This window comes from Capricornis sumatraensis, chromosome 1 (assembly GCF_032405125.1).
Source record: "Capricornis sumatraensis isolate serow.1 chromosome 1, serow.2, whole genome shotgun sequence".
Taxonomy (NCBI): domain Eukaryota; kingdom Metazoa; phylum Chordata; class Mammalia; order Artiodactyla; family Bovidae; genus Capricornis; species Capricornis sumatraensis.
In genome coordinates, this window is record NC_091069.1 from 46,156,626 (window position 1) to 46,180,828 (window position 24,203).

At 39.3% G+C, this 24,203-nt stretch overlaps 1 protein-coding gene across 2 annotated transcripts in view; it reads right to left on the minus strand.

Annotated features, from left to right (window-relative positions):
• Positions 1–21,907, minus strand: part of COMMD1 (copper metabolism domain containing 1) — a 168,639-nt gene extending 146,732 nt beyond the window's left edge. The window contains exon 1 of one of the 2 annotated variants that reach the window (XM_068984183.1): positions 21,731–21,907. In XM_068984183.1, coding sequence (XP_068840284.1) covers positions 21,731–21,907 — 177 coding nt within the window. The remainder of the gene's footprint in view (positions 1–21,730) is intronic. The other variant, XM_068984184.1, reaches the window with a different exon arrangement.
• Between the last annotated feature and the right edge of the window lie 2,296 nt (positions 21,908–24,203).

Consider the following 24,203-nt stretch of genomic DNA (forward strand, 5'->3'; position numbering starts at 1 on the left):
CTATAAGCCTAATGACTATCTCCTATGTTTCTTTTTATGCAGTCTGTTATTAAACTGCTGACAAATGTAATTTAAGTCCAAAACACTCTTCAGAACACATTATAAGAAAAATATATTCAAGTTAAATAAAGGTTCAAAAAACTAATTTTTTCAGTCTGTACCTACATAATAGCTTCCCAGGTGGCTCAGTAGTAAAGAATCCAGCTGCAGTGCAGGAGACCCAGTTCAAACCCTGGTCAGAAAGATACCCTGGAGAAGGAAACGGCAACTCACTCCAGTATTCTTGCCTGAGAAACCCAATGGACAGAGAAGACTAGTAGGCTACAGTTCAAGAAGTTGCAAAAGAATCGGACACAACTTAGTGACTAAACAACAACAAAGATCATATAATGAAGGAAACATAGTAAGTTAATAAAAGAAATAAAAGAAGCAATAGCACTGCCAATTTTTGACTGCTTCTTAGAGACTAAGATGAAGAAAATTCATGCAAAACAAGTATGTAAATGAATGTTCCTGGCAGTATTTATAATTGGCAAGGTATGGAAGCAACGTAGCTACTCATCAAGAGATGAATGGATAAAGAAGATGTGGTACACACACACACACACACACACACACACATACATATATAAGGACAAAATAGGGTTGTGTAGGAGAAAGGGGGTATTATGGGATTATATTATATCATATGTGAAACTTTTGAAAACTGTAAAGAATTACAGAATTTAAAGAATCTTTCATTCAATTAAAAAAAAAATGCACACACACACAAACCAGGTAAGTAAAGAAAGGTAAAGCAAGTTGATTTAATTCTCAGAAACAATGACCAACAGAATTTATTTACATAACACTTTAATGCTTCTGTAAATGATTAAACTCAAGAATGTAACATGTTTTAAATAATTACAAATGCTTATCTCAAGTATTATAATGAAAGACAGAAAATATATTTCTGAGTAAAAGCCAGGATTTTCTCTAGTAAAAATCCTTTAGGCTAGGATTCCCTCTATTCATTGGATAACCAAAGAGTGACTTGGATCTGTTGTTAAGTGACTATTTATGCCACAACCTAATGTGTAGGATGCTTCTAAATTACACTGTTTAGTAGAAGCTCATGGTTACTAATTGGCTTTCATTCTGGCAAGTTACTTTTACCCAATAACCTACTCATCCTCTATGTTCTTCCAGTTGGATATAGGACTTCTGTCTCTGTCAGCAAGGGGAAAAAAGATCCATGATGAAGAACAGTAAAAGTTTCCTCCTGTTAAATACTCCAAGCAACACATTAGCCTTTAACTTCATGGAAAAAGAATTTAGCCTTTTCTAAAAAAACATTTTGTGGCCAGCTCAGGTATGTTTATGGGAATGTCTCCAGAAGCAATTACAAAGTTAAAAAAAAATACCCATTCTTCCCTTTCTCTTGACAGACCATAAAGCCTTCTCCTAGGAAAGAGCACATGATTAGTGTGCTAATCAAGTTCCTGCCTTAATATTTATGTTAAAAAAAAAAACTTTTCAAGAAACAGATTGCTTAGAGATCATCTTTCATTATAACCAGAGCCCCACAACCAGCTGAAGTTCATAGGTTTGCAACAGGAGACAAAGTCCTGATCCTGCAGAAATAAAAATGACTTAATAATAAAGGAAAAATAAGAATAAGAGAAAAGATAAACACTGCACTAGCTGTACTAATTCATAAGACCATTAAAGAACCATTGGGCAGGCTTTAAAATGTATGAGAGATAACAGAGGTACAAAACCTGAAGAAAAGAATATACAAACATATTTAATTATTTACAGCTTCAAAGCAGAACATATCTCAATTATAAAGGAGTTCAAAAGAAATACACCTCAGGGCACAGGTTCCTACATCCAATCTATCTGTCAGGACAAAATACAGCTCAATTAAATGATACAAAAGCTTATAAAATCAACCTGTATGTGACCTGATCAAAAATGTCCTCATACAACATTATTATAATATTATTCAGCCTTAAAAAAGAAAGAATTTGGCAATATGCAACAACATGGATGAACCCTGAGGACATATTATTAAGAGATATAAGCCAGTCAAAGAAAGACAAATACTGCATGATTCCACTTAAATGAGGAATCTAAAACAGTCAAATTAATAGAATCAAAGAGTGGAAAGGTGATGCCGGGGGGTAATGGGGAGTTATTAATCAATGGGCATAAAGTTTGAGTTAAGGAAGGTTGAATAACCTCTAGAGACCTGAAACACAACACTGTACCTACAGTCAGTGATATTATATCGTATACTTAAAAATTTAAATAAAAAGAAAGGTTTCTCTGCTCAATGGAGGAAACATGAGGAAAAAATGGTTATATTTTAGGGCAGAAAAGTAGTATCCTCTATCCATTATAAGGCAAAAACTGGAAACTTCTCAAATCCCCATCAACAGTAGAATGGATAAGCATATTGCGACATATTCAAACACTGGTGTATTCAGCTGCTGCTGCTAAGTCGCTTCAGTCGCATTCGACTGTGCAACCCCACAGACGGTAGCCCACCAGGCTCCTCTGTCCCTGGGATTCTCTAGGCAAGAACACTGGAGTGGGTGGTGTATTCAGCAGGAGTTTGTAAATTTTTCCTGTAAAGAGCAGACAATAAATACTTTAGGCTTTGCCAACCATCCTGTCTCTATTGCAACTACTTAACTCTGCCCTTGTAGAGCAAAAGCAACCATATACTTTATTACGGACCCTGAAATCTGAATTTCATATAATTTTCATGTGTCACAAAAATTTTTTTAACCATTAGAAGACATAGAAACTATTCTCAGCCCACTGGCTGCACAAAAAGAGGCAGGGGGCTAGATTTAGCCTGTGTGGTGTAGTTTACTGACCACTGCTCTGCAGCAATAAGAATGAATGATCTACAACTGTATGCAATAATGCTGAATCTCATAAACATGTTGAGTGAAAGAAGCCTGACACAAGAGTACGTACTATAAGATTCACAAAAAGCAAAACAAAACTATGTCATTAGTACAGACGGCTAACAAATGCACGAAGAGATGCTCAACATCACTCATTATCAGAGAAATGCAAATCAAAACCACAGTGAGGTAGCATTTCACGGCAGTCAGAATGGCTGCTATCCAAGAGTCTACAAGCAATAAATGCTGGAGAGGGTGTGGAGAAAGGGAACCCTCTTACACTGTTGGTGGGAATGAAAACTAGTACAGCCACTATGGAGAACAGTGTGGCGATTCCTTAAAAAACTGGAAATAGAACTGTCTTATGACCCAGCAATCCCACTGCTGGGCATACACACCAAGGAAACCAGAATTGAAAGAGACATGTGTACCCCAATGTTCATCACAGCACTGTTTATAATAGCCAGGACATGGAAGCAACCTAGATGTCCATCAGCAGACGAGTGGATAAGAAAGCTGTGATACATATACACAATGCAGTATTACTCAGCCATTAAAAAGAATACATTTGAATCAGTTCTAATGAAGTGGATGAAACTGGAGCCTATTATACAGAGTGAAGTAAGCCAGAAAGAAAAACACCAATACAGTATACTAACGCATATATATGGAATTCAGAAAGATAGTAACGATAACCCTATATGTGAGACAGCAAAAGAGACACAGATGTATAGAACAGTCTTTTGGGCTCTGTGGGAGAGGGCGAGGGTGGGATGATTTGGGAGAATGGCGTTGAAACATGTATAATATCATATGTGAAATGGATCGCCAGTCCAGGTTCAATGCATGATACAGGATGCTTGGGGCTGGTGCACTGGGATGACCTAGAGGGATGGTATAGGAAGGGAGGTGGAAGGCGGGTTCAGGATGGGGAACACGTGTACACCTGTGGCAGATTCATGTTGATGTATGGCAAAACCAATACAATATTGTAAAGTAATTAGCCTCTAATTAAAATAAATAAATTTATATTAAAAAATTTTTTAATAAATAAATTTTAAAAATTAAAAAACCTAAACTATGTCATTAGAAGTTAGGAGAGTGGGTGCCCGGAGAAAGCATAATGATGACAGCATTTGATCTCTTGATCAAGGCACTGGTTATATAGGTATACTCAGTTTGGGAAAATTCATTAAGCTGCACAAGTGATTTATGTACCTTTCTGTATGTATGCAATACTCAACAAGTTTTTAAAAATAAAATTTAAGTGTCCTTTCTAGGAAACTTAGCTGAAAAGCCAGAAAAGATACAAAGTCCACTGACTTTAGGAACAGATAATTAAAGAGATCTAAACAAGAGTAAATCTCATGTATGATATACACCTCATATACAGGTATGGAATCCTTAACAGAAAAATTAAGTCACTTTATATCTCTATACCAAAAAATTGATTATATACCAACCAAATCTGGATGGTAAAAATAACATACTAGGAGATTCTGTTCTAAACATCAAATGTATATAAAGTTAATATCTATCACCTTGATTTTAAGTAAAATCTAGTGGAAGAAAATCAAAGATACTAATGATTTAAGAGTCATTACCCTAGGAAGTGTCTGTCATTGACTTTCAGGGATCAAAAAAAGATTATTAGAGGCGAAAGGGAGCCAGTACGTAAAAAATGAATACATTTTCTGCCATCATCCTTTTATGAACATATTCTTGCTTACTGTATCCAGGATATCCCAGCCTCACCAAATGCGAGGTTTGGGAGGCAGGACAATTGACAGTTTGGTTCATTCATATTTCCAGTGCCAAGCACAGGACCTGGAACATAGCTGCTGTTGTTGCTGTCCAGTCACTCAAAGTGTCCGACTCTTTGCAACTCCATGAACTGCAGCACACCAGGCTTCCGAGTCCTTCACCAACTCCTGGAGCTTGCTCAAACTCATGTCCATTGAGTCAATGATGCCAACCAACCATCTAATCCTCCGTCATCCCTTTTCTTTCTGCCGTCAATCTTTCCCAGCATCAGGGTATTTTCTAAAGAGTTGGTTGTTGGCATCAGGTGGCCAAAGTACTGGAGTTTCAGCTTCAGCATCAGTCCTTCCAATGAATATTCAGGACTGATTCCCTTTAGGATAGACTGGTTGGATCTCCTTGCAGTCCAAGGGACTCTTAAGAGTCTTCTCCAACAACACAGTTTAAAAGCATCAATTCTTCAGTGCTCAGCTTTCTTTATGGTCCAACTCTCACATTCACACATGACTACTGGAGAAACCACAGCTTTGACTAGATGGACCTTTGTTGGCAAAGTAATGTCTCTGCTTTTTAATACACTGTCTAGGTTTGTCATAGCTTTCCTTCCAAAGACCAAGTGTCTTTTAATTTCATGGCTGCAGTCACCATCTGCAGTGATTTTGGAGCCCAAAAAAACGAAGTCTCTCACTATTTCCATTGTTTTCCCATCCATTTGCCATGAAGTGATGGGACCAGAGGCCATGATCTTAGTTTTCTGAATGTTGAGTTTTAAGCCAACTTTTTCTCTCTTGTCTTTCACCCTCATCAAGAGGCTCTTTAATTCCCCTTCACTTTCTGCCATAAGGATGGTGTCATCTGCATATCTGAGGTTATTGATATTTCTCCCAGCAATCTTGATTCCAGCTTGTGCTGTATCCAGCCCAGCATTTCACATGATGTACTCTGCATATAAGTTAAATACAGCCTTGACGTAGTCCTTCCCAATTTGGAATCAGTCTGTTGTTCCATGTCCAGTTCTAACTGTTGCTTCTTGAACTGCAAACAGATTTCTCAAGAGGCAGGTAAGGTGGTCTGGTATTCCCATCTCTTGAAGAATCTTCCACACTTTGTTGTGATCCACACAGTCAAAGGCTCTCGCGTAGCCAATGAAGCAGAAGTAGATGTTTTTCTGGAATTATCTTGCTTTTTCTACAATCCAACAAATCTTGGTAATTTGATCTCTCGTTCCTCTGCCTTTTCTAAAACCAACTTGTACACCTGGAAGTTCTTGGTTCATGTACTATTGAAGCCTAGTTTGGAGAATTTTGAGCATTACTTTGCTAACGTATGGAATGAGTGCAACTGTGTGGTAGTTGGAACATTTTTGGACATTGCCTTTCTTTGGGACTGGAATGAAAACTGATCTTTTCCAGTCCTGTGGCCATTGCTGAGTTTTCCAAACTTGCTGGCATATTGATTGCAGCATTCTCACAGCATCCTGTTTTAGGATTTGAAATAACTCAGTGGGAATTCTATCACCTCCACTAGCTTTGTTCGTAGTGATGCTTCCTAAGGCCCACTTGACTTTGTATTCTAGGATGTCTGGCTCTAGGTAGGTAACCACACCATCTTCGTTATCTGGGTCATTATGATCTCTTTTGTATAGTTCTTCTGTGTATTCTTGCCACCTCTTCTTAATATTTTCTGCTTCTGTTAGTTCCATACCATTTCTGTCTTTAACTGTGCCCATCTTTGCATGAAATATTCCCTTGGTATCTCTAATTTTTTTTGAAGAGATCTCTAGTCTTTCCCATTCTATTGTTTTCCTCTATTTCTTTGCATTGGTCAATGAGGAAGGCTTTCTTATCTCTCCTAGCTATTCTTTGGAACTGTGCATCCAGATGGGTGTATCTTTGCTTTTCTCCTTTGCCTTTCATGTCTTTTCTCAGCTATTTATAAGGCCTCCTCAGACAACCATTTTGCCTTTTTGCATTTCTTTTTCTTGGGGATGGTTTTGATCACTGCCTCCTGTACAATGCTATGAACCTCCACCCATAGTTCCTCAGGCACTCTATCAGATCTAATCCCTTGAATCTATTTGTCACTCCCACTGTATAATCATAAGGGATTTGATTTAGGATTTGATTTAGGCCTAGTGTTTTCCCTACTTTCTTCAATTTAAGTCTGAATTCGGCAATAAGCAGTTCATGATCTGAGCCACAGTCAGCTCCCAGTCTTGTTTTTGCTGACTGTATAGAGCTTCTCCATCTTTGGCTGCAAAGAATATAATCAATCTGATTTTGGTATTATGCATCTGGTGATGTCCATGTGTAGAGTTGTCTCTTGTGTTGTTGGAAGAGAGCGTTGGCTATGACCAGTGTGTTCTCTTGGCAAAATTGTTAGCCTTTACCCTGCTTCATTTTGTACTCCAAGGCCAAACTTTCCTGCTACTCCAGGTATCTCTTGACTTCCTACTTTTGCATTCTAATCCCGTATGATGAAAAGAACATCTTTTTCTTGTTTCAGAAGGTCATGTAGTCTTCATAGAACTGTTCAACTTCAGCTTCTTTGGCATTAGTAGTTGGGGCATAGACTTGGATCACTGTGATACTGAATGGTTTGCCCTGGAAATGAACAGAGGTCATTCTGTTGTTTTTGAGACTGCATCCAAGTACTGCATTTAGGACTCTTCTGTTGACTATGAGGGCTACTCCATTTCTTCTAAGGGATTCTTGCCCACAGTAGTGGATATAATGGTCATCTGAGTTAAATTCACCCATTCTAGTCCATTTTGGTTCAATGATTCCTAAAATGATAATGTTCACTCTTGCCATCTCCTGTTTGACCACTTCTAATTTACTTTGATCCATGGACCTAACATTCCAGGTTCCTATGCAATATTGTTCTTTATAGCATTGGACTTTCACCACCAGACACATCCATACCCGGGCACTGTTTCTTCTTTAGCTCAGCCTCTTCATTCCTTCTGGAGCTAATTCTCTGCTCTTCTCAAGTAGCATTTTGGGCACCTACCAACCTGGGAAGTTTACATTTCAGTAAGCTATCATTTTGCCTTTTCATACTGTTCATGGGGTTCTCAAGGCAAGAATGTTGAAGTGGTTTGCCACGCTTTCCTCCAGGGGACCACATTTTGCCAGAACTCTCCACCATGACCTACACCACATGGCTCATAGTTTCATTGAGTTAGACAAGGTTGTGATCCATGTGATAAGTTTGGTAGTTTTCTGTGATTGTGGTTTTCATTCTGTCTGCCCTCTTGGATAAGGATAAGAGGCTTATAGAAGCTTTCTGATGGGAGGGACTGGCTGTGGGGTAAAATGGGTGTTGCTCTGATGGGTGGGGCCATGCTCAGTAAATCTTTAGATTAAATCTTTAATCTGGAACACAGTTCAGTTCAGTTCAGTCGCTCAGTCGTGTCCAACTCTTTGCGACCCCATGAATCGCAGCACACCAGGCCTCCCTGTCCATCACCAACTCCCAGAGTTCACTCAGACTCACATCCATTGAGTCTGTGATGCCATCCAGCCATCTCATCCTCTGTCGTCCCCTTCTCCTCCTGCCCCCAATCCCTCCCAGCATCAGAGTCTTTTCCAATGAGTCAACTCTTCGCATGAGGTGGCCAAAGTACTGGAGTTTCAGCTTTAACATCATTCCTTCCAAAGAACTCCCAGGGCTGATCTCCTTCAGAATGGGCTGGTTAGATCTCCTTGCAGTCCAAGGGACTCTCAAGAGTCTTCTCCAACACCGCAGTTCAAAACCATCAATTCTTCGGCGCTCAGCTTTCTTCACAGTCCAACTCTCACATCCATACATGACCACTGGAAAAACCATAGCCTTGACTAGATAGAACACAGTAGGTGCTCAATAAATGTTCACTAGACACACAGGGCTTCCCTGGTGGCTCAGAGGTTAAAGGTCTGCCTCCAATGCGGGAGACCCGGGTTCGATCCCTGGGTCGGGAAGATCCCCTGGAGAAGGAAATGGTAACCCACTCCCCAGGCTACAGTCCACAGGGTCGCAAAGAGTCGTACACAACTGAGCGACTTCACTTCACTTCACTTCAGACACACGGAAGCAACCCGATGTCTACTGACAGATTAACAGATAAAGAAGTTGTACTACATACACACAATGGAATACTATTCAGATATAAAAAGGAGCACATTTGAGTCAATTCTAATAAAGTGGATGAACCTAGAGCCTGTTATACAGAGTGAAGTAAGTCAGCAAGAGAACGATAAATATCATATACTAACACATATATCAGAGAAGGTGATGGCACCCCACTCTAGTACTCTTGCCTGGAAAATCCCATGGACGGAGGAGCCTGGTAGGCTGCAGTCCATGGAGTCGCGAAGAGTTGGACACGACTGAGTGACTTCACTTTCACTTTTCACTTTCATGCATTGGAGAAGGAAATGGCAACCCACTCCAGTGCTCTTGCCTGGAGAATCCCAGGGACGGGAGAGCCTGATGGGCTGTCGTCTATGGGGTCGCACAGAGTCGGACACGACTGAAGTGACTTAGCAGCAACACATATATATGGAATCTAGAAAGATGGTACCAAAGAATTTATTTGCAGGGCAGCAGTAGAGTAACAGACATAGAGAACAGACTTACAGACATGGGGAGAGGGGAGGAGAGGGTGTGAGAGAGTAACATGGAAACTACATTACCATATATAAAATCGATAGCCAACAGCAATTTGCTGTATGTTTCAGGAAATTCAATAGGAGCTCTGTATCAACCTAGAGGGGTGGGATGGGGAGGGAGACAGGAGGGAGGTTCAAGAGGGAGAGGATATATGTATATCTATGGCTGATTCATGCTGAGGTTTGACAGAAAACAACAAAATTCTGTAAAGCAATCATCCTTCAATTAAAAAATAAACTTTAAAAATAAATAAATGTTCACTGGAATTAACAAACAAGCATAAATAATTTGTAAATGATTTGACTATTTATTAAGTAATATATGCTCAGGAAAAACATAATAGAAATTTAAGGATTTTATAAATGGTAGCTTCTTTGTTTAGAAACAGGTCTATAGAAAATTGAGGAAGAGATCAGATGTCATGACAGAGAATAGCATCTTTCAGAGATAATTTCACACTGGCATATAAAGATATTAATTTAATCATATATACAGCACACATAACACAACCCATACCAAAATTTCTATAATACGGCTTTTTTTAAAAAACTGAATTAGTTGAAACAAATTTTTCATTAAAGATGAACCATAATTGAGGTTAAAATTTATAAAAACTACATTTTAAGTTAAAGCCAAAAAACGTAGGTGCTTTATTATGACCAAAAAACCCGTGACTTATTGTATGTCTGTAGTTTATAAATGGGCTTCTCTCATAGCTCAGTTGGTAAAGAATCCGCCTGCAATGCAGGACACCCCAGTAAAAGATTATAAATAAGGATCCATTCTAGCAGAACACATCATTTATGCCTTTCTCATGACATTTACCGTGTAAAACAGGATTCTTCAACGCATGGGCTGTGATAATCACTTCTGTAAACAGAACAGGGTATACAGCATATTTGTAGTTTAGTTGCTAAGTGGTGTCTGACTCTTTTTGTGACCCCATGGACGGTAGCCTCCTCTGTCCATTGAATTTTCCAGGCAAGAATACTAGAGTAGGTTGTCATTTCCTTGTCCAGAGGATCTTCCGGATCCAGGGACTGAAACCATGTCTCTTGCATTAGCAGGTAGATTCCTTACCACTGAGCCACCAGGGAAGCCCCTATAACCTATCAGAGACTTGGTAAAAACAGCTATCCCTTGGTGTCCACAGGTCACCGATGCTCAAGTCTCTTAAATGAAATGGCACAGTACAGTTGTCTCTCTGTATCCTCTGACACAGAAGCCGTGAATAAACAAGACTGGCTGTACTTGACAGGTAAATCCAAGATAGAAACTGTCTTTTAAAATACTCCTACTGGACTTCCCTGGTGGTGGAGTGGATAAGAATCTGCCTGACAATGCAGGGGACACAGGGTTTGTGGGGTTTTTTTTTCCTTTTATCTATTTATTTTTTAACTGAAGGATAATTCCTTTACAGAATTTTGTTTTCTGTCAACACTCAACATGAATCAGCCACAGGGGGACACAGGTTTGATCCCTGGTTAGGGAAGATCCCACAGGCCAAGGAGCAACTAAAGCCGACACAGCATAACTACCGAGCCCGTGTGCTGCAACTACTAAAACCTGCACGCCTAGAGCCTGTGCTCCGCAACAAGAGAAGCCAGCACAGTGCGAAACCTGCGCACCCCAACCAGAGAGCAGCCTCCGCTCGCTCCAACTAGAAAAAGCCCGCACGCAGCAGTGAGGATCCAGCATAACCAAAATTAAAATTAAATATGTATATATTCTTACCCAGGAACTCCTTCCATCCAAGTCAAGTTTTCAGACCTGGAAACTTGCTTTGAGAAAAGGAGACCTAGAAACTTGCTCTGAGAAAAGAACCAAAAATAGGTCTTCAATTAATATGAATTTTACTCTAAACTAAGAAAGAAAGAAAAAAGCTTACAGAACACCTCATTACAGGTCACTTGAGTCTATTCACATATTTTGCAAACTCTACTTGGTAATATGCAATTGCTGCTTTATCATATGATATCCAGTGACATAAAAACATAACATCAAACAGTTGTTTGCCAGTCCTTTAGAGAGGTAGGAATACATCTCATGAGTTATCATCTAAATTTCCAAAGTCAGGGAAGGGCAAGATGGGGTAGGGGATTAAGAGGTACAAACTATTATGTATAAAAGAAACTAGCTACAAGGATATATTATACAGCACAGGGAATATAGCCAATATTTTATAATAGCTATAGAAGGAGTATAACCTTTAAAAATTGTGAATTACTATCTTGTACACCTATAACTTATATAATATGGTACATCAACTATATCTCAATTAAAAACATATTATAAAAATAAAATTAAATTTTAAAAAATTCTCAAAAATCATCAATGAAGTTAGCAAAATTTATTTACACAAAACCTAGTGAACTATGGGGCTTCCCTGGTGGCTCAGAGGTTAAAGTATCTGCCTGGAATGCAGGAGACCCTGGTTCAATCCCTGGGTCGGGAAGATCCCCTGGAGATGGAAATGGCAACCCACTCCAGTACTCTTGCCGGGAGAATCCCATGGAGGAAGGAGCCTGGTAGGCTACAGTCCATGGGGTCGCAAAGAGTCAGACACAACTGAGTGACTTCACTTCACTAGAGAACTATAGCAAAAGGAATCTGTTTACAGGGCTTTACATTTTCCAGAAAATGATATTTCTAAATTCAAAATATCTAACCAAATATTTAGACCTCTTTCAGATAACAAATTCTTATTATTGAGTAGGCAACTGTTTTCTGAACTAAGAACAATTCAAGAAGAACATTTTAAACGTTATGTTGCTTCCAACCTATTTTATCAGTGTATTAGCAAGCCAATATTCTACTGCCACCTAACGTAGAAAAAGAGAATCACTGCTTATAGTTATGACAAAGATAACTGAATCCTGAAAACATGGCAGAATAAGTCAAATGTATTCAGTCTCTCCTGCTCACGTCTCTTGATCTAAACATTTTAAGATCAGCTATTTTGCATCCATTTTTTATACTTAATTTAACTTCTTATTACCTTTTATTTGTTGTTCAAAACATATATGGGTGAAATTAATTCTTAAAGTGAGTTAAGTATCAAAAAGATACTGCTTAACATACTTTTCTTTATTTGCAAAGAGAGGCCAGTAACAAATTTTAAAATATCTTACATAGTAAAATCTTTCTACATTATATAATAAATCCAAAAACTGTACTGCAGAGACAACAAAGCTCAACATTCAAAAGCATGATCGATTTTCACAACAGGCTTTTTCATAAGATAAATTCCACAACAAAATCACTAATGAGCAGTGAACTTGAGTTGTTTTATAAACTTGATATCAAATTCACTTTTAAGCCTCTGCTTTTACTATAAATACTTTCAACAAAACTAGAATCAAATTGTGCTTTTAAAATAATATATACCAAGGAATTCCCTGGCAGTCCAGTGGCTGGGACTCTGTGCTCTCACTGCTGAAGGGTCCAGGTTCAATCCGTGGTGAGGGAATTAGGATCCCATAAGCTGCACAGCATGGCCAAAAAAAAATGAAAAATAAATAAAAGAAGCTGCCATACAAACACAAGTTAGCTAAAGTGACAGAGGACTAGGATTAAATTTTTAAAAATAAATAATAACAGCAACATATACCAATAATAAAAGTAAACACACCACAGTATGCAAAACATTAAACTTACTGGAGTATTAAAAAGATTAAACAGGGTATCCCTTTATAGGAATTTAACCTCTTCAATTTATATCTTACCCCAAAACAAGACAGCTACATAATGCTCTTCAAAAGCCTCTTCAAAAAACTCTCTCCAGTGCTGAGTACAAATGCACAAGAATAGTATTTTAAAAAAAGAGACAAATTTTTTAAAAGTCGAATGCAGAAAATTATGTACTGTATGCTCACCGCCTTGTATTTTAAAAAGAGAGAGAGGCTGGTGGTGATGGGGACATGCTACCCCAAATTATGGCACCCTGGCATATTGACTATTATAAGGTGAAGGAATCTAAGAAATAAAGAGCAGAAAGGTTGCCCTGACCTCCCCACCAATCCTTCTCCTCTAAAACAGGTGGTAAAATCCTCATGTGAGAGGTGCCCTCACTATACCTAGAGAAATGAAACATCCATTCCTTGTCTCCAAAAACAAAGGAATGCCAAAAAAAAAACACCTTACAAACAAGCATTGCTAAATTTCCCTTGGTTTACTATAATTATTTCATAATCCTATGAACAAAGCTAGTGGAGGTGATGGAATTCCAGTTGAGCTATTTCAAATCCTAAAAGATGATGCTGTCAAAGTGCTCCAATCAATATGCCAGCAAATTTGGAAAACTCAGCAGTGGCCACAGAACTGAAAAAGGCCAGTTTTCATTCCAATCCCTAAGAAAGGCAATGCCAAAGAATGCTCAAACTACCACACAATTGCACTCATCTCACATGCTAGTAAAGTAATGCTTACAATTCTCCAAGCCAGGCTTCAGCAATACGTGAACTGTGAACTTCCAGATGTTCAAGCTGGTTTTAGAAAAGGCAGAGGAACCAGAGATCAAATTGCCAACATCTGCTGGATCATCGAAAAAGCAAGAGAGTGCCAGAAAAACATCTGCTGCTGCTGCTGCTGAGTCGCTTCAGTTGTATTCAACTCTGTGCAACCCCATAGACGGCAGCCCACCAGGCCCCGCCGTCACTTCTGCTTTATTGGCTATGCCAAAGCCTCTGACTGTGTGGACCACAACAACCTGTGGAAAATTCTGAAAGAGATGGGAATACCAGACCACCTGACCTGCCTCTTGAGAAATCTGTATGCAGGTCAGGAAGCAACAGTTAGACCTGGACATGGAACAACAGACTGGTTCCAAATAGGAAAAGGAGTACGTCAAGGCTGTATATTGTCACCCTGCTTATTTAACTTATATGCAGAGTACATCATAAGAAACACTGGGCTGGATGAAGCACAAGCTGGAATCAAGATTGCCGGGAGAAATATCAATAACCTCAGATATGCAGATGACACCATTATAATGGCAGAAAGTGAAGAACTAAAAAGCCTCTTGATGAACGTGAAACAGAGTGAAAAAGTTGGCTTAAAGCTCAACATTCAGAAAACTAAAAATCATGGCATCCGGTCCCATCACTTCATGGCAAATTGATGGGGAAACAGTGGCTGACTTTATTTTTCTGGGCTCTAAAATCACTGCAGATGGTGATTGCAGCCATAAAATTAAGATGCTTACTCCTTGGAAAGAAAGTTATGACCAACCTAGACAGCATATTCAAAAGCAGAGACCTTACTTTGCCAACAAAGGTCTGTCTAGTCAAGGCTTTGGTTTTTCCAGTAGTCATGTATGAATGTGATAGGCGAACTATAAAGAAAGCTAAGCACAGAATTGATGCTTTTGAACTTGTGGTATTGGAGAAGACTTTTGAGAGTCCTTCGGACTGCAAGGAGATCCAACCAGCCCATCCTAAAGGAGATCAGTTCTGAGTGTTCATTGGAAGGATGGATGTTGAAGCTGAAACTCCAATACTTTGGCCACCTGATGGGAAGAGCTGACTCATTTGAAAAGACCCTGATGCTGGGAAAGATTGTGGGCAGGAGGAGAAGGGGACGACAGAGGATGAGATGGTTGGATGGCATCACCGACCCAATGGACATGAGTTTGGGAAAACTCCGGGAGTTGGTGATGGACAGCAAGGCCTGGTGTGCTGCAGTCTATACGGTCACAAAGAGTCAGACACGACTGAGTGACTGAACTGAACTGATGTCAACAGATGATACTTGTGTATTTTTGCACATCTGATTTCTATATTTTCTGTAAAGTTAAATAATATTCACAATAAAAAGTATTAAGAGAAAGCATATAGGTAGGTAAATGTTTGAAAAACTGAAAATTAACTAAATGCAGCATCCTTCAGAAGACCTATTTCTGTTATAAGACACACAAAGACTGTATTACCACAGGTCTTTCCTTTCTGGTCAATCTAGTTCTCAAAAAATTACAAATTTTCATAGCTTCAAGAGTAGAGACAAAAGCGGGTTTTTATAGATAAAAATATTTCTTAATCTTTTACTACTTTAAATCTTAATACTTACTGATGTTATTTTCTCATATAAATGTAAACCAGTTTTCATAACATTGATGGTATAACTTGACTCTTAAGCTTGCAACATTAATTTTATACATTTTATGTTAATTTTACATCCTCTTACTATGAAAAAAATCCAAATTCAAATTATGTCTTACCAAGAACACATGTAGTACTACAGAATTATTAAAGCTTATTTCTCATTTACCACAAGCTTCATGACCTAAAGAAGAGATTAGTGAAATTCCTCAAGCGTGCATAAGACCAAATAATCCCTATTTCTTACATATTTCTATTTTAGATTTCTATCAAGTAACCAATAAATAGGGCTTTCCTGGCAGCTCAGTGGTATAAGAATCCACCTGCCAAGCAGGAGACAGAGGTTTGATCCCTGCGTCAGGAAGATCTGAAGAAGGAAATGGTAACCCATCCCAGTATTCTTGCCTGGGAAATCCATGGACAGAGGAGCCTGGTGGGCTACAGTTCACAGGGTCGCAAAGAGTCGGACATGATTTAGCAACTAAATCAGCAGCAGCAACCAACATATAATTTATATACAAGATTGTTTCCAAGTATTACATATGAATTTAGGAACAAATTCTAAGAAAGGAATCACCAAACTTTTTCTGTAAAGATTCAGGTAGTAAATATCTTAGGCTTTGAAGGCCACAAGATCTCTGTTACAACCACTCAACTCTATTATTACAGTGGTGAAAGCTGTTATAGACAAGATGTAAATGAATGAGCACATGGCCATGTTCCAGTAAAAATGTATTTATAAAAATGGGCTGCAGGCCAGATTTGTCCCAGGGGTCATAGTTTGCTGACCCCTGATTATAACCTTCCACAATATGACTCCTTCCAGCTCCTCCCATACAGAAGTAATATAGGTTTTCTCTCTGTGATTACTTTTTTAATGGCAATCTCCACATTTAGGCACTATCCATTCATTTACATATTCTACAGATTTTTACTAAATGCATACCATGTGCCAAAAACAGTTTTAGGTGTTAGTGATTTAAAAAAATGGAAAAAGTAATAATAAAGTGCTGCCCTCTTAATGCTTACATTCCAATAGGGCATATATAATTTCAGTTAGTAAGAAGTATGAGAATAAGTAAAGCAGGGCAAAAAGAGTGGGGGTGGAAGGGTGAGGCTCTTTGCATGGATCAGGGAAGACCTCATAGGAAATCACTTTTAGCTAGAGAATGAATGAAGTAAATAAACAATCCAAATGAATATCTGGGGGAAAAGCACTGCAGGCATATGGACAACTACCTGCAAATGTCCTGAACAGATTCAGAAAGCACCTAACAGGTTTAAATAAAGACAAGGTTAGTGGGGCTGGAATAAGACAATGAGATCAGAGAAACTGGTAAAGGTGAAATCACAGGAAACTATAGGCTATGGTATAAAGGACTGGATCTTATTTTAAGCTCATGAATATGACATGGTTGAAAGCAAGGCAGTCAGTAGGTATGATGTATGGTTTAAAAAGGTCATTGGTTTATTTGTCATATCTCAGTAAAGTTGGGGAGAAAACGAGGTTCACTGGCAGCTGTGCTGTAGGAGGTAGGAGGCAGACTGTAGGAGACAAAAGTGGAACGGGAGAGCCAAGCCATAAACTGCTGCACGTATTTACAGATTTCTAAATAGAATTTAAACATACTTTTAATACAAATCATAGAGAAGGTGAAAAGTGAAAGTGAAGTTGCTCAGTCATGTCCGACTCTTGGCAACCCCATGGACTGTAGCCCACCAGGCTCCTCCACCCATGGAATTTTCCAGGCAAGAGTACTGGAGCGGGGTGCCATTTCCTTCTCCAGGGGATCTTCCTGACCCAGGGATCAAACCCAGGTCTCCCGCATTGCAGGCAGTTGCTTTTACTGCCTGAGCCACCGTAGAGAAGATAGTATAAAATAAATAAGCAATAAGGATAGATTGTACAGCCCAGGAAAATATAGCCATTATTTTCTAATAACTTTAAATGAGCATAATCTATAAAAATATTGAATCACTATGCTATACACCTTGAACTAATAATTGTAAATCAACTATACTTCAATTAAAAAAAAAAGATAGCAAGAATGTGAACAAAGAATTATATCAACAGTGTGTGTGTGTGTGTGTGTGCGCGCGCACGTGCATACGCTCAGTTGCGTCCAACTCTTTGCAACCCACAACTGTAGCCTGAGAAGCTCCTCTGACCATAGGATTTTCCTGGCGAGAATACTAGAATAGGTTGCTACTTCCTCCTCCAGGGGGTCTTCCTGACCCAGAGATTGAACCTGCGCCAACTGCACCTCCGGCACCGCAGGCAGATTCTCTACCGCTAAACCACTGGGGAAGCCCTGTATCAACAACAGACAAAACAAAACTCAACAGAATTTTCCTTAAAAATTTTCATTTAATATGAAATTTCAGTGAGGAAATATACTAATATCACCAACAGAGGGCAGTAGTGAATAGAGAACATAAGTGTACAAATTGTGATCCAGCTTCATAGTTAAGATCTTTCTTCAGAATTCTAGTAAACTAGAATTGAGGAGCATCCCTGAGAGGTTAACAGCAGAAGCAAGAAACCGAGATTAAGCAAACACATATCTACGAGAAGTTGAAATTATAAATATAAGCAAAAAAAAAAATTAGATAAAAATGGCAGAGTATTTATAGGGGATGTCATTTCCCTAACTAAATACACCAAATGCAAATCACTGATTTCACTGCTTCTCAGGAGAGACCAAAAAATAAAACTAAAGCTAGTGAAGAGTCAGCTTCACGTATCTACACACTGATGAAGGGTTTGCCCTTCTGTTAGCAACAGGCAAAGCTACAGAGGGTTCATGTCCCAGCCAAATAAGGTAGACAAGCTCCAGTTCAAGTGAAAACAGGGACCAGTACAAATGGTGAGCAATCAGTACACTACACCTGGGCACAGAATGTGAAGGTTAGAGGCAAAGGCTACAGCTCAGGAAGCAGCTGAACTTGAAACATAGCCTATGAATAAATGAAGGCAGGCAGCTGGCAACAAGGAGACTATCAACATATACCCACTGCCTATTCCCTGCTGGGAGTTTCACATCCCTTCCTTCCTTTCCTCCTACCTCTGTTGTCCCTCTTCATTTTCACTCTCTTTATAGAACTTTAGGCTCTATAGATCACTGAAAGGTATGACACTACCCCATTTTTATCCTTACTTTTTTTTCCCCCTCTGTCTAGATTCCTACATTTTCTTTAATATTTTTCCTCACTGCTTTTCTTCTAGCCTGCATGTTGAATTCAAGATTGTTGAGACTCCATAGACAGAAGAAAAAACTGTTTTGACCTCTGCAGTCATCATTATGTAAAAACGTATACCCTGCCCACTTCATAGTCATTAGTATGGCTACCGTCAAAATATACACACAGACACACACAGAAAATAACAAGTGCTGATGAGGATGTGAAGAAATTGGAATTCTTGTACACTGCTGGTAGGAAGGTAAAATGACACAGCTGCTGTTGAAAACAGGATGGCAGTTTCTCAAAAAATTAAAAATAGAATTACCATATGAGCAATTCCACTTCTGGGTATATACCCAGAAGAATTGAAAGCAGGGTCTCAAAGAGGTATTTGTACACCCATATTCACAGCAGCACTATTAAAAAGAGCTAAAGCAAGGAGGCAACCTACGTGTTCACTGACACATGAATGGATAAGCAAAATGTGGTGCATACTGATACATACAATGGACAATTATTTAGTCTTTGAAAGGAAGGAATTTCTGACATACACCATAACATGGATGAACCGGAAAGATACCATGGTGGAATGAAATAATCCAGTCACCAAAAAAGTCAAACACTATATGATTGCACTCATACGTGACACTTAGAGCAATCAAAATCATAAAGACAGAAAGTAAAATGGAGGGCGCTGGTCAGGGAGTGAGATGTGATTTATATGGAGTTACTGTTTAATGGGTAAGGGTTTCAGTTCTACAAGGTGAAGTTACAGATACAGATGGTTGTGATGGATGTACATTATCAATGTATTTAATACCAATGAACTGTATACTTTGAAATGGTTAAGATGATAAATTTTATGTTTTGTGTACTTTACCAAAACTTTTTTAATTGAAGGGGAAAAAAGTATAACCTGCTAAAAAGCAAGAATAAAGGAATAAAAAGTAGTTTCACTTTTTTCTTGCCTCCTCAACCAATACTCCAAACTGGGTATGGCCATGCATTGGTCAAATTAGACTGTTCACCATTTCTTGAATGTGCTCTACCTTTTCCTGCTCCACCTCTGCTATTTTCTTAGCCTAAATGCCCTATGTGGCTGCCCTTAATTTTAATCTAAAATACTCTATATTTTCTTCAAGAGCAACAAAAATGGCATTTCCAGGAAATTTGCCAGAAAGAGCTAATATCTCTTTTCTGTCCATAAGTAGTCCACTCAGACCTCTAATTCCAAATACTATGCATCCTTGTGTAATGTTTATTTGTGTATGTTCTCTTCTATTGCAGATGGACATTCCATCTCTGCTCAAAGCCTTTTTGTTTAAATTCATATTTACTTTTTACGTTTTCATAAGAATTAGAGATGTTTATCCCTCAGTGGTGTTTACAAGGTAAATGAAGACTGGAACTTGATGTTATCTTGAGCCCATAGTTTCAGCCCTAAGCCAGCCAATCAAAGGCTTTTTCCCTTCCTACCTCAAACTGTGAAGCACAGGCAAATCTTCAGTTCCACTCCCAAAACCAAGAGTCCTGCTACTCAATCCAGCCTCAGGCAGAGGACTGAGAATAGTGAGAGCAAGATCTAGATATTACATGGCAATGTATTTTAAAGAAAATAAAGGAGAGTTTCCATAATACTCTTTCTCAGTATATTTCAATTTTTGTCATAACAAAAGATTCAAAATATCCCCAAATATTTAGAGATTCTAAAACACTGTGCTGTTCTTACTTTTCGGTCTTCAGTCCCTTATCCTCATTCCCTTACAGGCCTAGCAAACACTTCAGAAATTCAGGTAAGATGTCAAATTCTCTAAGAAATCTTTTCTTATCACTTTAAGAGTAACATCTGATAGAAACAGAAGACATTCACTAGTGACTCATCGTAACCAAAATTACTTAAAATATCCAGAATTGCATATGAGATATTACTTCTTACATTTCAATAAGACAATCCATTTACTTTGTTTTCAATAATTGCTTTGGTTTTCTTTTTCCAGATTCAAATCCTATAAGCAAAAGCAGTTTTTAAAAAAATAAACATAACTGCCCTTTAAGGTATCAGAAGCAGTTCTGAAACACAGCAAGTGCAAAAGGATAACAGATAAAATTTCAACACTGATTTTAATCAGTGTAACCATTAGGCTAAATGCTTAGACTCCCAGAGCCTGTTTCCCAATCTTTAAAATGGGGGTGTACCACATAAAGTTTTTGCAAGAAACAAATTAAACGAAATAGAAAATGTCTAAAAGAATTCCCAACACATAGAAAGCCTCCCCAAAAATATATTTCTACAAATTATCTCTTGCGTACACTTCATTACTAGATTCCATCCTATTGCTAGTTCTTAGTCTAACCCAGTATGATCCAATAAGGTAGCCATTAGCCACGTATGACTGTTGAGCATTTGCAGTAGTGACTAGTCCAATTTGACATGTGCTTTAAATGCAAAATATACAACCAGATTTCAAAGACTTAATGAAAAAACTAATATAAAACATTTCATAATATTTTGTATATTGATTACATGGGAAAAAATGCTTTGGATATATTGGGTTAAATATTAAAATTAGTTTCACGTTTTTCTTTTTACTTTTTTTTTAATGAGGCTACTAAAAATTGTAAAGTTGTTATGTTTGGCTCTCACTGCATTTCTACTGGGAAAGGCTGAGCTACGCTTTGACTTCAAGCTAATGAACGTGCTCTCCTAACCTTACAGTAGACTGCTTGACAGGGGTTCCCTCGGGCTAATCCACCCCTTATCCCGGCAAACACTTTTGACCACTAACACTCTTGAACACTTCAACGGCGCAGGAAAACTGCTGGCTTGATCGCTCTTAATATTAAATAGTATGGAGCGCAGAGATCTGCAGAGGCAGCTCGAAATCGTGACCTACACAACAGAGAAGTGCCCGAGACAAAACCCGAGTCTTCGGTGGGTGTCGGTCAGCACTGCTGCCGGGAGCCCTAAGAAAGTGAGAAGAGGCGACAGAGCGAGCGCCGGGGACCTGATGAAGCATAACATGGAGCCCCTGGAGTGGAGGTCTGAGGAGGGAAGCCTTTCGGCTTCGGAGGGGACCAGTTGGAGGGCGGCGGGAAGAGACTCGGCTCCGCAGCGGAGGCTGCGGAGAGAAGCGCTACCTTAAGAATCCCCTTCATCTTCGCCAGAAAGGGGCGGAACTCCTCAAGTGACACCTCCGGATACAGCTGGCTCCGCAGCAGCTCTTCCGTGATGCCCGGGTGCCCGTAGAAAGTATCCTGAGCCAGGCCGCTCAACAGCCCACTCAGGCACTTGGAACTCTCAAGTTCGGCCGCCATGGTTAGCAAAGGCCACTGACAGCTGAGCGCGACAGCGCTACGGCAGCCGAGATGGGCCTAAACTGCCGGACAAACGCGCGAGAGGAAGGCGGCGGAGGAGTGCCAGCAGAGGTCGCTGTTAGCAGCTCCCAGCTCTGCACCTGATGCGAAGAGCTGACTCATTGTAAAAGACCCTAATGCTGGGAAAACTAGAGGGCAAGAGAAGGGGGCGACAGAGTATGAGATGGCTGGATGGCATCACTGACTCAATGGACAGAAGTTTGAGCAAACTCAGGGAGATAGTGATGGACAGAGAAGCCTGGCGTGCTGCAGCCCATGGGATCGCAGAGAGCTGGACAGGTCGTAGCGACTGAACAACAATAACAAGCTCTGCAAAACACAACCCGTACATTTGCCAGTGCGGAGCTATCAATTCATTGACCCCTCATTTTGCTTCTGCTGATTTCCCTCTTCAACCCCAGGGCCTACTCAGAGAGGAAATTACTCGGTGAAGATTACTTTAGATGGAGTAGCATGCTATGCCGGTGGCGGTTTAAGTTTTGGTTGGCTGTTTCACCCTCTAGGCTTTGCCAGTCCTTTAACTGAATAGGATCTATCACTCAAATCTGATCTCTGCCTAATCCTAACCTAGCCTAATCCCAATCCTTTCGTCCCCGAAAATTTGACTCTACCTTGATAGTATGTCTGCTTGGGTTGTTAACTGCCTTTTTACATACATACATGGTCTTGTGTTTCCAACTAGCTTAGTGCTTCTTATTCTTAGTGCTTCTTAGTGTTCCTTTCTATAACAAATATTTTGTAAACTCTTTACTAGCCTGAAATAAAGTGCATAGATAATATAACTTCCTGCCCATATAATTTCCAAAAATCAATGTATTATTCACCAATAAAAAAGAATGAGTTACAGGACTTTCCTGCTTGTCCAGTGGCTAAGACTCTGGGCTCCCAATGCAGGGACCCTTAGTTCAATCCCTGGTTGGGAAACTAGATCCCACATGCTGCAACTAAGAGTCCATATGTCACCACAAAAGATCCCACATGCCGCAAAGATTGAAGATCCTGTACAGCAAAATAAATAAAAATAAATGAAGCAATGGAGACTCAGACATAGAGAATGGACTTATGGACCAGGTCAGGGGAGAGGAAGGAGAGGGTGGGATGTATATAGAGAGTAACATGGAAGCATACATTACCATATGTTAAATAAATAGCCAATAGGAATTTGCTGTATGACTCACAGAACTCAAACTTGGGCTCTGTAATAACCTAGAGGGGTGGGATGGGGAGGGAGGTGGGAGGGAGGTTCAAAAGGCAGGGGACATATGCATGCTGTGTTGTGCTTAGTCACTCAGTTGTGTCCAACTCGTTGTGACCCCATGGACTGTAGCCTGCCAGGTTCCTCTGTCTATGGAATTCTCCAGGCAAGAATAATGGAGTGGGCTGCCATGCCCTCCTCCAGGGGATCTTCCCAACCCAGGGATCAAACCCAGATCTCCTGCATTGCAGGCAGATTCTTCACCATCTGAGCCACCAGGGAAGCCCCAAACATATGTATACCCATGGCTGATTCATTCAATGTTTGGCAGAAACCAACACAACACTTAATGCAATTATCCTTCAATTAAACGTAAGTAAATTAAAAAAAAAAAAGAATGAGTTACCGATACATGCTGCAACATAGATGAGCCTTAAAAGAATGCTAAGTGAAAGAAGAAAACCACAAAAGGACAGATAGTGTACAATCCTGTTTATATGAAATGTACAAAACAGGTAGAAACATAGAGACAGAAAGTAGATGAACTAGAGGACTGGGGAATGAGGAATGACTGTCAGTGGGTTTCTTTTGGGGATGATGAAAGCATTCTAGAATTAGTGGTTATCATTGTACAACTTCATGAATATGCTAAACCCACTGAATTGTAACTTTAAAAGAATATGAACTTCCATAGTATGTGAATTATATCTCAACTTAAAATCAATGACTTAACCATAATTTAGGACAAAAATAAAAGGAAAATAAGTTATAATACATGCATTTCAATGTATAATTTTTAGATTTCGGGCTCAGACAATAACAAAGAGGTAAGTTTTTCACCTATATGAATGTCCCTTGCATGGCAAGACATTTTGTATTCCCGGTGCCTGTCTGGCCTGGGCCATTTTTCCTCTTCCATAATTGGGACAATTGAAATACCCCTTTCAAAGTAGTGCCATCTTGTTCAGAATCACTGGTCTAGACTACTTTAATATCTACCCATCATCTACCTGAAGTCAGGAGGTATTCTTTGTACTAGAA